Source organism: Periplaneta americana, chromosome 17 (genome assembly GCF_040183065.1).
Source record: "Periplaneta americana isolate PAMFEO1 chromosome 17, P.americana_PAMFEO1_priV1, whole genome shotgun sequence".
In the NCBI taxonomy this organism is placed as follows: Eukaryota; Metazoa; Arthropoda; class Insecta; order Blattodea; family Blattidae; genus Periplaneta; species Periplaneta americana.
In genome coordinates this window covers 118,870,706-118,885,958 of record NC_091133.1, presented here as the reverse complement: position 1 = coordinate 118,885,958, position 15,253 = coordinate 118,870,706, and the positions used below count along the sequence as shown (strand labels likewise).

The 15,253-nt window shown below is 34.2% G+C and overlaps 1 protein-coding gene across 1 annotated transcript in view; it reads right to left on the bottom strand.

Moving 5' to 3' along the window:
- LOC138692783 (uncharacterized) overlaps positions 1–15,253 on the bottom strand; it is a 42,627-nt gene that overhangs the window by 19,533 nt on the left and 7,841 nt on the right. The window contains exons 2-3 of the mRNA XM_069815989.1: positions 12,787–12,899; positions 10,615–10,748 (exon numbers count right to left, since the gene is read on the bottom strand). Coding sequence (XP_069672090.1) covers positions 10,615–10,748; positions 12,787–12,894 — 242 coding nt within the window. The 5' untranslated portion in view covers positions 12,895–12,899. The remainder of the gene's footprint in view (positions 1–10,614; positions 10,749–12,786; positions 12,900–15,253) is intronic.

Below are 15,253 nucleotides of genomic sequence, written 5' to 3'. Positions count from 1 at the left end.
TTGAAAATAATTTTTCACAAACGTAAGTTGTAGCGGACAAGGCTTCAACAGAGCAAGCGAAAGAAAGAAGCTTCAAATATTTATTTTTTGCCAAAGATTTGAAAAGTTCAACATTTGTCAAGTCCTTACATCTAGCTTTCATTTAACATCACATTGTAAATCTGTGAGTTCAAATTGAAGATCTAACCGCATTATTCGTACATCTGCTGAAAAAGGATCGACGTACAGAGATGATGATGATGATGATGATGATGATGATGATGATGATGATAACACTTAATCTTTTAATGTTTCATCGGTAACATGTAGTAACTTATAATGCCGTTTTATATTATACACCCGTTTTCTTCCTAATAACTTGTGAACAAATCATACATTTAATATTCTCACCATATTGGCAGCAAAAAATGCGTCCTCCCATCCTACTTGGAACTTTCCTTTTTATAGAGGTACATGGTTTCGAAAGAGACATTGCGACGATACGCCACTCGCAGGTGAGAGACAAATATACATGGAACGCAGTTTGACTCCAGTGAGTGAGAGGGTGGGAGTTGTAGGTAGGAAGCAAGGGAAATGCACTGCGAGCCACAATGTGCTCGTGAGTCGCATTTTCGCCACGGCTGCTCTAAATATATCTACATACGGGGCTTTCATTTCAAAACTTCCCACTCTAAATAACTACCGGTAGTTAATTAATTGAATTCAATTTAAACAAAAAAAACACACGTAAATTTAGATATCAAGGGGGAAGTCTTAAACAAGGCTTAATTGCATTTTAGATTTCACCTTCCACCCCTACCCAGTCCCACTTTAAAATTTCAAATGGCACCCCTATCTTTTTATACTGTACTTGAATATGAAAGAGCATTCAATTGTTTATACACAACATTAATTTATTTTCGCATCTTTTCTTTTCTATCGTCCCCTGGTAACCTGCATTTTTGTTATTGTTGATTAGAGCCGAAGATAATAAACCTACAAAAACGTATTGAGCATTTCTTGTAATAGTTGTGTTTGTGTATTCAATTATTTTGTGCGAGATCGTGCGTATTTGCTTGCTTTCCGCAAAAAACCAATACGCGGTAAGTGTGAAATACCACATTCAGTATTCCCAACCTAACACAGATAACAATTTCCCTCTTCTTACCGCTTAAGCGCCATATTCATTTTACTGCTTTGGGCTTTTAACATATTATTTTTAGAGACGTTTAACATAGTAATAATTATAAATTGGAAACTTACCACTGCAATTTCACCTAAATTGCACTGTTAATTATTGTTTTTAAATATTTGCAAAAATTAAGTAAACTCTACAACACCACAATAGTAATATGCGTTACAAGAGCGGTATGTTGATGTTTTCATGTTCGAGGAAAAGATTGAAAAAGCGAAACGTAGTTGAGCTTTTTTAATTTCCGAAAACATGAAAACAAACATACCGCTCGTGTATCGTACATTATTTTGTGCGAAGATCGTTTATTACATACCTGAAAGAAGAATTTCTAATTTGTTGCAATGAAATCTCCATGTTGGTTTCTGTTTAATGACGCCAACTTCGGAACACCAAAATATCTTTCTTCAACATTGTTGCTATAAAATGTTTTCTGTGTTTACTATACTCCAGCAGGTCGTGATATACGTCTGTCTTCCCCCCCCCCCAGTCTATAAATGCGAACTTAAAACAAACGGTAAGGTTATGTAATGATTTATTTTTCATTTTAATATTTTAACAATATTATTTATATAACATATTGCAGTAATAACATCCGCATCTGGAATCTTGTTGATTTTTTCACGGCTTCCTTAATGTTACTTGTATCAGGAATGTAATAAGTTTCGTGGAGTAGTAGACTTTACTTAATTTTGCAAATATTTAAAAACAATAATTAACATTGCAATTTAGGTGAAATTGCAGTGGTAAGTTTCCAATTTATAATTATTACTATGTTAAACGTCTCTAAAAATAATATGTCAAAAGCCTAAAGCAGTAAAATGAATATGGCGCTTAAGCGGTAAGAAGAGGGAAATTGTTATGTGTGTTAGGTTGGGAATACTGAATGTGGTATTTCACACTTACCGCGTATTGGTTTTGTGCGGAAAGCAAGCAAATACGCACGATCTCGCACAAAACTTACTGCATTTGTAATGCAAGTAACATTAAGGAAGCCGTGAAAAAAATCAACAAGATTCCAGATGCCGATGTTATTACTGCAATATGTTATATAAATAATATTGTTAAAATATTAAAATGAAAAATAAATCATTACATAACCTTACCGTTTGTTTTAAGTTCGCATTTATAGACCGGGGGAAAGAAAAGACAGACGTATATCACGGCCTGCAGGAATATAGTAAACACAGAAAACATTTTATACCAACAATGTTGAAGATAGATATTTTTGTTTTTAAAAGTTGCCGTCATTGAACAGAAACCAAGATGGAGATTTCATTGCAACTAATTAGAAATTCGTCTTTCAGGTATGTAATAAATGATCTTCGCACAAAATAATGTACGATACACGAGCGGTATGTTTGTTTTCATGTTCACGGAAATTAAAAATGCTTACTTACGTTTCGCTTTTTCAATCTTTTCCTCGAACATGAAAACGTCAACATACCGCTCTTGTAACGTATATTACTATTAAAATGCTGTATACCCTTCAAGAGAGAACATAAATCATCCTTAAATTTAGGAAATAAACAAAATAAGCTGTGTTTTCGTCCTACAATCAACTGATAATAACACCGCTTCTTACAATCACTACAGAATGCCTCGTAATTAGATGAATTTTGTTTTATCCTGTGCACTGTTCCGATCGAAATGTCAAATTCTTGAGCGATGGCTCTGATTGATTCACCTTTTTTAAACCGTTCCAATAGTTGTAACTTCTGCTTCAACATAAGTACACATTTTTTGTTCCCTGTTTGCTGCCAACGTGTACGAGTATCTGCACACTACTGCACTGGTTCGACTGGTTAGCCCTGTGCAGCACGGGACAGGATGCGTTGACTTACTTTGTATCGTGAAGTATACGAGAGTGAGCGTCTATTTGTGGAGTTCCACTGTATTGGGTTGAGGGGAAACCCCGCAAAGAACCTCAACCAGGTAACTTGCCTTGACCGGGATTCGAACCCAGGCCACCTGGTTTCGTGGTCAGACGCGCTAACCGTTACTCCACAGGTGTGGACCAGCACCCTTGTAATATTAATGTTTCAGTGTAATACAAGGAATTAGTGACTGATTTTTTTACCCTACTTTACTCTACTTAGCTTGTATTTTGTTATATCAGAAGAGAAGTTGTAATTTATAACAATTTTTTTATTGAATGAAGGTGGTATTTATGTTACAAATAAATATAGCTACAAAATCATGTAATATGTAAAGCTTTTATGTTGTGTAAGTAGCAACCACGGAGCTAAAACGCATTAAGTCAAGTTTTCTAAATATTTTTTTTAATGTGCATTAAGCACTGAATTTGTCATTCTATTGTAGCACACATAGCCTAGGGCAGCCGTGGCGAAAATGTGACTCGCGAGCACATTGTGGCTCGCAATGATAGATACGCATTTCTCTTGCTTCCTTCCTCTCCCAACCCCCACCCTCTCACTCAATGGAGTCTAACTCCGTTCCATTTGTATTTGTCTCTGACCTCCGAGTGGCGTATCGTCGCAATGTCTCTCTCGAAACCTTGTACCTCTATAAAAAACGAAAGTTTCAAGTAGGATGGGAGGACGCATTTTTTTTTTTTTTTTTTTTTTTTTTTTTTTTGCTGCCAATATGATGAGAATATTAAATGTATGATTTGTTCACAAGTATTACGAGAGAAACGGCATTATACTACATGTCACTCATGAAAAATTAAAAGGTTAAGTGTTATTATATTATTATTATTATTATTATTATTATTATTATTATTATTATTATTATTATTAGCCGAAGCTTCGTTCTTTCGCTTGCTCTGTTGAAGCCATGTTCGCTACAACTTACGTTTGTGAAAAATTATTTTCAACAATAAAAATAATAAAAACCAAATTTAGATCACGACTGACAGACAAATACCTTCGTGATCAACTACGACTGGCAGTAAGTGGTAGTAGTGACTGAGGAGATAAGATTGCCATAAAGCAGCTCTGTGTTTTCATACTCATATTTAACATAATTCTCATATATATATTCATAGCATCATATTTAAAGATACTTAAAATACTCACTAATCATTTGACATATAAATCATAAATTCATAACATCCATTTTCCACGCAATTTTGTAATAATATACTTCGCATTTCATACACAACATAAATCGCCATATTGTAAACAGTTAACCTCAAATCAAAACTTTGGTCACTATTCCCGACCTTTTCTTCTTTTAACTTGAGTAATTTTTAACCCATAAGTTGACTAATTTTAAGGCTCTTTGTTATTTGTAAAGTTTAAATATTTAATTGATACATAAGTAGGCTTAATTGTAACACCTAATATAGAACGTGTTTACATATTTTAACAAGGACTAGGCTAAATTATTAATAGCACATTTCAATATAAATACTATTGTTGGTTAAGAAATTGCGTGTGTTAAATAACATAAATAGTGAAGTTGCATCAAGACTGAAATATAAGTGCAGTGAAGTGACGTATCGTGTAGATTAACGTCGACAAGTGTTGTACCGGTATAGTGAAGTGATAAAGTGTAGTGTTGGTCCATTGAAATATTGTAGTGTGGTGATACTTCAAAGTAGAAATAATTTAAAACATAAATAGTGAAGTTTCATCTAGACCGAAATATAAGTGCAGTGACGTGTCGTGTAGTTTGAACGTCGAAAAGTGTGGTATAGTGAAGTGATAAAGTGTAGTGTTGGCCTATTGAAATATTATAGTGTGGTGATACTAAAGGGTAGAAATAACCTAAAACTAATATACGTAAGTACATTAAATTGAAAAGTGAGTGAAATTGAATTTGTAAATAAGGTACAGTATATACATAATGTGTGCTATGGCTGCTCTGTCTGGAAACTGTCGTAGTTGTAGAAGGATTGTAGTGAAAGGATTGGTATGTAATAATTGTAATTTCTGTTTTCATTGGAAATGTATAGATATAGATCCTGATAATTTTGTTGACAAAGGTAGTTGGGAATGTAGTGATTGTATATATGATAGAAAGATGCGCGATCAACTGGAGAGAATCAGAGCCCTAGAATTGGAATTAGATGAGGCAAAGTGTGAAATTAATAAATTGAGAGCTTTGAAGGATAGCATTAGTGTTTCGAATAAAGGGAGATCTCACACTTGGATGAAACCGAAGAATTCCAAATCTAGGAGTAGACGTTTCTCTGCGGATGATGCTGCATCAATCAAACTGACCAACAAATTCAGTGCTCTTCAAGCAATGAATGTTGATCAGGAGAACTCAGACCCAGTATCGACACTAGTAAAGGTAAGTCAGAAAACAGATAAGGTTAATGATTGTAGGAGTAAAGTATTGATTTTAGGAAGCAGCCATGCAAGAGGTATTTCCTCACTTTTGAAGTCGAAACTGGGCGATGAGTTTGAAGTATCTAGTGTATGTAAGCCTAATGCTCCTCTCAAGAATGTTGTTGAGGATATGATGAAATTGAGTTCAGATTTTTCTAAGAGGGATCATGTAGTTATAGTGGGTGGGCCAGGTAATAGTATTGATAACGATTGTAACTATTCTATTGAGAAAGATGTCAACAACATAATTGAGATGAGCAGCCATACCAATGTGGGATTTCTCAGTCTTTTCGGCAGGTACGACAAGCCGTATCTTCACAGGAGGGTGCGGAGTGTGAATGTGCGGCTTGAGCGGGCTCTGATGAGACCTGGGGCATCACACATTGGTTTGATAGATGTAAGCCCTATAAGAAGGTATGAATATACGTCACATGGCCTGAATCTGAATGGTAGAGGCAAGGAGCACCTTTCGGTTCTTATTGCTAATAGCATCAGAGGCAGCCATGTTAAAAAGCAGAGTTGTAATATTCCTGTGTTAGTTAATGCTAGGGCTTCTCCTTTTTTAGGTTAAACCTCCCACCAGTAAGGTGTTTGAAACAAGTTCAACTAAATTGTAAATGCTCTGATGTTTCTAGTAATGAACACAGTAACTTCACTATTTTTCATCAAAATATTAGGGGATTAAAACAAAAAACTGATGAATTGATCACTTCTTTAGCAACTCAAAAGCATAAACCTCAGATATTATGTATAACTGAACATCATATGAAACAACAGGAAATACTACAACTGTCTTTACATGGATATGTATTAGGTTCTCATTTCTGTAGAGATGTCTTCCAAAAAGGGGGTGCCTGTATTTTTATCAGAGAGGATCTATTATTTAGTAAAATTGATATATCTGATTTTTGCCTTGAACAAGATATTGAAATCTGTGGAATACAAATTGGTTATGAGATATCAAATTTAATTATCTTATGTGTTTATAGGGCGCCAATAGGAGATTATAAGAAATTTACAACTAACTTAGATTCATTATTGAAAAGACTTTATAAACCACATACCGAATTTGTAATCTGTGGTGACATAAACATAGATTATCTATCAGAAAGCTCACGTAAAAGAAAATTAAACTCACTTCTTGAAACTTATAATCTTAGTCACACAGTAAGTTTTCCAACCAGAACACAAGCTGGAAGTAGTACTGCCATTGATAATATATTTATAGATAAAAGTAGATTGAATTCCTATTCAACAGTATCATTAGTCAATGGCCTGTCTGATCACGATGCACAAATTCTAAGTGTTTTCAATATGAGTGAAAAATTCCAAAGTGTTAATCTAAAAATAAAAAAAAGGATTATAAATGCTGAATCTCTTCATCATTTAAATACATGTCTACAAAATGAATCTTGGGAAAATGTATATAATACCGATACCATTGATATTAATACTAAATTTAATGCATTTTTCACTACATTTATGAATTATTTCAATGAATGTTTTCCAGTCAAGGTGGTGAAAAAATGTAAAAGTAAAAACATGTGGATAACTCAGGGAATTAAAATATCATGTGCTAGAAAAAGGAATCTATATTTAATGAGTAGGAATAGTGATGATCCTCATGTTCTTAATTACTACAAGAATTACTGTAAAACTTTGACAAAAGTTATAAAAGATGCAAAGAAAATGTATCTGAATGAAAAAATACAAAATTCAGATAATAAGATTAAAACTATTTGGGATATTATTAAAAATGAAACTAATCGATATTCAAAGAGTGAAAATATTACTTGCATTAAAATCAATGATAGTAAAATAGATAATCCAAAATCAATTGCAAATCATTTTAACGACTTCTATGTAAATATTATTCAGAACTTAAACATTCAAGATTGTCCAGAAGATGCTGCACTTGGTTACCTAACTGATGCATTTAACACTGAGTTTTTAGGTCTCAAATTTATTCCCACTACCGCAGCAGAAATCATGCATGTGATAAAACAACTAAAAACAAAATATTCCTCTGGATATGATGAAATTCCAAGTAAAGTTCTGAAAGCTTGTTCTGAAATATTATCCCATCCGTTAAGCTATCTATGCAATTTGTCAATGCAATGTGGTATTTTTCCAGAAAGACTCAAATATTCAATAGTAAAACCAATATACAAAAAGGGAGATAAATGTACTATTGCTAATTACAGACCCATATCATTATTAACAACATTTTCAAAAGTGTTTGAGAAAGTTATGTATAATAGATTATATCATTACCTGGAGTCCAACAATATATTAGTTTCAGAACAGTTTGGATTTAGAAAACAAAAATCGACAGAGAATGCTGCTTTTAGTTTGGTGGATGAAATACTAAATTCATTAAATTCGAAACTACATGTAGGTGGGATTTTTTGTGACTTAGCTAAAGCATTTGATTGTGTAGACCATAGTATATTAGTAAAAAAATTGAAGTTTTATGGTATTAAAGATGAGATGTTAGGTTGGTTTACATCGTACTTATCAAATAGAAAACAAAAAGTAGAAATAAATGTACCAAATAGTCATAAAGTTACTTATTCAGAATTTAGAAATATTAAACATGGTGTTCCTCAGGGGTCAATTTTAGGTCCATTGTTGTTTCTAGTTTATATTAATGATTTAGCCTTGACCATGTAATTTTATTTGCAGATGATACAAGTGTAATTATTTCAAGCAAACAATACGATCATTTTATAAACACTTCTAATACAGTGCTGAATCTAATGAATGAATGGTTCCATGCAAATAAACTAGCACTTAATGTTGATAAAACCAGTGCAGTCAAATTTAGTACACACGATAGTGCCCAGGTTTCCTACAGTATTCGATTAAATGGGACTCATCTCAAAGAATCTATAAGCACAAAGTTTCTTGGTTTAGAATTGGATAATCACTTGAACTGGAAAACGCATATAGAATGTATTACTCGTAAATTGAGCTCTGCCTGTTATGCATTAAGATCCTTATCTACTATTGGTGATATAAACTTACTTAAAATGTCATACTTTGCATATTTTCACTCTGTAATGAAATATGGATTAATATTCTGGGGTAACTCGTCTGAAGCTAAACACGTTTTTGTTTTACAAAAGAAAGCTATAAGAATAATGGCCGGTGTGCATAAAAGGACCTCATGTAAAAATATTTTCCGAAACTTAGAAATCTTGACTTTACCTTGTGAATGCATTCTTTCCCTAATGATGCTGTATATTAAGAACCAAGATAAATTCAGTACTAATCAAGACATTCATCATTTTAATACAAGACATAAATCAGATCTTCATCTACCCTCTGTTAGTCTAAGCTGTTTTAAAAAAGGAGTTCGCTATTCATGTACAACAGTCTTCAATGCACGGCCTAATTATCTTAAAGATTTGAAGAACAACGAGAAAAGGTTCAGAAAAGAATTAACCAAATTTCTACATACTCATACCTTCTACACAATTGATGAATTGTTTATGCTTGTGAATTGAATTATTCTACTTAAATGACATGTACAATTTTATATAGCTCAACTAAAATATGTTTTTATATTGACTTAATCTGTTTACTATGTATTGTATTTTTTGTTTAGCATAACTGATGAATTGTATGTACTGTATAGGTCAACTGATGAATTGTTTAAGCTTATAAATTGAATTAATCTACTTCATATGAATTGTATAGCTTAACGAAAATAAGTTTGTAAATTGAACTAATTTGATTGTATATGTTTGTATAGTTTGGCTGATGAATTGTATATGTTCTTAAAATGATTAGTAGTCTGTGTAGCTCTACTGACGAATTGTATATAGACCTACTGTAAATTGAATGGTAATATGTATAGCTCAACTGATGAATTGTTTATGATTATAAATTGAATTAATCTACTTGATATTAATTGCACAAATTTGTATAGCTTAATGAAAGTATGCTACTTTGTATTGTATATATTTGTATAGTTTTGGCCGATGAATTGTATATGCTTTAAATTGAATAGTAATCTATATAGCTCTAGTGATAAATTGTTTGTGTTTGTAATTTGAAGTAGTTTGCATGATATGTATTATCAATTTCTGTATATCACAACTGGTTGAATTGTTTATACCTTAAATTTAATTAAATTGTTTTGTATTATAATATAGCTCAACTTATGAATGATCGTTTGCATTTGTAAATTTAATAATCTGATTGGCTATGTATTGTATACTTTTAGTAGAGCCATCGATGTAGCTCAGTCGGCAGACTCGCTGGGCTGCTGTTCCGGAGCTGCGTTCGGGCTTGGGTTGGATCCCCCTTTGGACTTTGGTTTCTTCCGAGGTTTTCCACAGCCGTGGGACTGAAGCCGGATGGTCTATGGCGAGTCCTTGGCAACAACACCTTTGATTTGATTACCTGGTTGGGTTTTTCCGAGGTTTCCCCCACCGAAAAGGCAAATGCCGGGTAATATTTTGGCGAATCCTCGGACCTCATTTCATCTCACTACATCTCGCCAAAATGTAAAAAAATTGTACAACACTGTAAAAATTGTAGAAAATTACTAAATTGTAAAACTATAAAAAAATTTGTAAAAATTGTAATTGTAATATTGTAAAATGTTGACATGTTCCACATCTTAAAGCTTCATTGCTCATGTAAGATCTATGGAATAAAAAAAAAATAAATAAATGAAAAGTGACATAATTCCTGATTATGAAACTCTGTCGCAGAGACATTCTGAAGACAATTAATTTTAGGTTGTGATAATGTGTTCTATGTTTTATTATTCATTTCTTTCTTCGTTACACGTACTAAATATTAGTTTGTAACCTTATCCTGTATAAAATTATATTTAAGTGCTTGACGTAAGGAAAATGAAAATCCGTTATTAAGTCAGACAGTTGCTTCACTTCCCCTTTGGGTGTCCGCCTCCCTCCGTAGGTGCTATGCACGTTGCAGGTTACACAGTGGCTCGGCGCATGATCACATTTTCGCCACGGCTGGCCTGGGGAATTATTCTATAGCTTAACATAAACATCAATAAGTTTACTTGGTTTTCTTCTCGATATAATGTTTTTGTTGCAAAAGCTGACTTAATGCCTTTCAGCTCCGACCGATTCAACATTTTGTGCGTAGTGTGATACTCACTTTGGTGATATGTTACTAGCATTAAGTTGGGCTACTCCGTTGGCGGACAGATGATAGTCAAGCTCCCAGCAACGACCCGCTGCAGAGAAACTCTTTGGCAACAGGTACTTCAACTTCCATAAGCCATTGATAATCTGTGAACATGAAGATGACATATATGCTGGCTTCATTTTCATGTCACTTCGACTCCCGACAGATTCAGTGTAATTTGAAGTGTAAAAATCTGCTTTCGGTAGGGACGTTGTGATACTATCGACATAAGAGGTATCGATACTTTAGGCCTACATGCTATACTGACTATAATTGGATTCGATATTGGGTTTTTGCTATTTCACTGATATCATAGATTACAGTGATGTCAAATCAAGCGCATTTTTCGGACCTTGACGTCGTGCGCGGGCATCAAGCGCTGGGTATGGAAGGAGGAAGAATTATGTATATGAATAAGCAGCCTGTTGGATTAAGAAGACAGTGGTGCACAAACTTCAAAACGGAACGTGAAAAAAGAAATACAGACGCTGGTGAAAATAATACAAATTAAATTAAAGCCCTATAGAGGGTCAACAGGACCGAAAGAACACTATAGAGCTCTCATCGAGCTGATTTTGATTTAGATTTCAGTTTCAATTAATTTTAAATCTTCCTTATTCTCCTCTCAATTGGATTTCGAGAAAATTTTATTATCTTAAAACCATCCACTTTTTCCGGATAGAGTATTTCAGTAACATTCTTCATGCAAAATTTTACAAATTCTCCTTCTGTAAAAGGCTTCATTGATTTTCCAATCTTCCGGGCGAGAAAATAACTATCCAAAGCTGTTTCGTTTAAGAGATTGGGTTATTTTGTAGTTTTCACTTGTGAGTTCACTTTATTACAAAATTTTAGAAATTCAGAGCCTGCATTTTCTGGTCTCTCGCGTACATATATCCTTAAAACATTTCGTGTTCCATTCTCTGTTGATTTTTGTACTGTTTCTATACAATCGTCAATGAATGTTCTAACGTCAGCAGGTAGCTCACATCAGCTGATCGCGCGTTCGCTCATATTGGCAACATAGTATAGTCGGACCATCGGATCTGTGCCCCCGTAAGATATGCGAACTGAACTCTAATTCCTTCTCAGCCTCGGTAATTCATTTCTCTCCCTGCATTCCTCTCTCCCTTTCTCTCCCCCACTACTCACAATTTTGGCCTTCTTGCGGGACAGTTTACAACATTTGCATTTGCAGTCCAGTGTTGTCAACTCAACATAAATATTGTAGCACGGAATGGCGAAAGAAATATTATTAAGTACTTAATAGCATTTTGCGATGAAGAGAAACAAACAGGTCAATATCTGATTCCTATAAATCAGGCAACGAAAAGAGCAACTGATATCACAGGTGAGGCTTATTTTATTTCAATTGATTATGTATTAAAATTATTTACTTAACTAATACTAATAATACAACATTTTATGTAATTTATATAGACAGGTCAAAACTCCTAATAAAGAAAATCAGGAGAGAGGGAGTCTGTGCAGGAGATGAAAAGCTAGAATCACCAGAGAAGAACAGACCAAGGGAACTTTTAATTATTTTAGATGATATGGACCGATGTATTTTAAGAAGAAAGATACAAGAATTTTATGCCTTTCAGAAAGAAGTTTCAACATTGAATAAATTACTGAAAAGTAATAATTTCCAAGGTTGGAGAGAAAAACTACGGAAAGTGATTCGAGACATGGGATTTAGGTTTAAAAAATGTAGAAATACAAGATGTATTTTGATTGAAAGAAATAATATTGTAGCATGGAGGACCAGTTTTTTATGACACCGTTTGACGGAAGTTTGGCAACATCCCTATTCGGCAATGTTCGTGGCCTGCTGTTTAACGTGGTGGGAGGAAAGGGGGTGGAATGGAGTGAGTACAGGCGTTAACTTTTCCAAGAACGACGACAGCGCTGAAGGGGCACAGATCCGATGGTCCGACAATACTGTAGTTTCAAGTATGACCACTAACTTTCATGTTCCATCTTTCGAAAAAACAAGTATAGCGGGTATGATTTTGGAGAATACTGTCCCAAGTTGATACTCAGCCTTACATGTCCAATCTAACACACTCCGCATGTTTAGCTATGACAAGTGCATGTTTTATAATATGTACAAGCAAATAGTCCTGTTTTTGTACTTACTCTTGTGTCCACTTTATCGATAATCTGCTTCCCCAAGTCACATTCTGGGGCAGCCGTGGCCGAATAGGCAACGAAACAGACCAGAAGCGTTGATAGAAATCCCTTCATTTCGCCTGCAACTGAAAGTAGCCACAGAGTGGTTACATACAGAGCCAGCAGTAATTCTGGTATTTTAATTTTAATTTTTAAGGACGGCTGAAATCAGAGAAGTTCGAGAGATCCACTCGGTATTAACTGAAAATAATTGAGTTAATCTGCTGTGGGTTTTAATACATGAAGGAATTCAACGATATGAAATGGCCAATACATTTTCTGAGATATGATCATAGAAATCATGTTTAGTTGCAGAGCCCAAGTTTGGTTTGTTTCCTGCTTTAGTTTCTGCATTATCTGAAAATAATCGAGTTAAGCCTTGGTTTTTCTGAACCGAAGCATACGGCCTGCCAGGTGCGAGGCCTGTCTCCCACAAATCCGGACTAGGTCTACACCAGTCTTGCGATGGTGACTAATAATTGCGAGCGAGAGCTCTTTTATGCCCGCTGCGCGCGCACGGAGCTCTTTTACCTGTAAACATTGCTAAAAGGATGTACAGATCTTAGAACACAGCGCATCATGACGGAACGGAAGCGCTTAAAGCTTTCAAGGAAGAGTGGAAGATACAATATTTATGCTTCGAACATAGTGATGAAGTCCAGTGTTTGTTGTGTAAAAAAATATCATTTGCAAAAAAAAAAAAAAAAAAAAAAAAAAAAAGCAACATAAAACGGCATTATGAGACGCAACATGAAAAAAAAATAGGCATTATTCGGGAGAAGAGAGAAATAAATTCATTTCGGAATTGATATCGAAGGTAAATTAATTTACATTTGGGTCAGTAGATTGTATCTAGATTCCTTTTATTTCTTTATTTTAAATGCACTGTTGATGTTTTATTTGTTGCTTGTTTCTGGATATTTACTTTTATTAGACTACGTGTTTCTTTCATTTAGAAATAATATTTTATCTTTGATTGCACTTTAACTTATACTATTACTAAGCTCAAAATGCTAGTTCAGTTTTATTCCAATAACTATTTTCAGGATTTTGAGCAAATATGAACTAAACATTTTGAAAACTTTGATGCAAGGAGCTTTTTTAGTAACGTCAATATAAAATATACTTAAAAATATAATTTCAAAGCTATTAAACTTGGACCTAATTGCACCAAATTTTGTACAGATGATATTATTATAGATCTGTTTATATAGTTTAAATTTCACAAATTTTAGCCGAAATTGTGGAAGTTTTAAAAGTCATACATATCCCCTTAAATGATTGACCCCAAAATTACGATGGCTTTCAATATCCTAATTTAATCAATTTGTTTTCTCGTGTTACGTGCATCTCACAAATCACTTTAAGAAAACTCATTACATAATCACGACTGGAGAGTAAGGACTACATTTTCACAATCACACAATCAATATACTCTATTTCAATCAATATTGCCATTATTATTTGTTCAACGAATATTAGTTTGTCCTAACCAATGAAGTGAAGTATTTACATAATAAATAATTGTTTTTAACAATAAAATGGTTTACATACAATTAACTTCTCCTATTTCTCTTTTTGTTCCTAAAAACCCTTCCCTTTGCGATTTGTTGATATATGTACAGTACATATATATTAAATAACTGAATAATTACCCCTATCTCTTAGCCAGAAATTTAGTAACGCAAGTTATTGTAATAATAATTGCTGCCTTTGTTACGACGCTACGTAGTGGATGCGCTATCCGCTCGTGATCAAGGTCGAGCTCTTCTACCATGATTGGGAGCTAATATCGTCTCATCCCTGGTCTACACGAGAGAGAGTGAGTGGTTTATATAGTTGCGTAGTGCGCAGACCTCGCATCTCGCAGTTATAGAAACCACTCACTATCTCTCGTGTGGTCCGGATTTGTGCGAGACGGACCTCGCACCTCGCACGTCGCACGCGTCGGTTCAGAAAAACCAGGCTTCAATCTGTTGTGGATTTCGAGAACATGATGAGATTCAGCGATATAAAATGGCCAATAGATTTTCCAAGGTAAAATCAGAGAAAATCATAGTGCTGCTGGAAGGATTAGACCAATGGAAAAATCCATGACCCCATCGAACTCGCGACCTTCCGATTTGCAGCGTTACTATTTACCGCGCGCCCCTGAAGCTATGTGAGTCCCCCAGAAATTAACAAATAACAAACTCTAACAAATAGTACATTATGCAACGAGCCTATAATGAAAGTAATTAAGAAGTGATATGGATATTTATGAAACGAGCGCAAGCGAGTTTCATAATTTTCATACGAGTTTCTTAATTACCATTATATGCGAGTTTCATACGACTTTTTATGCTCGACCATATTTCTAACTTGATATTATTAACTTTATTTGTATTTGACATTGAGCAATGTTCCGTATGTTGTGAGATGTGCGCAGACGCGA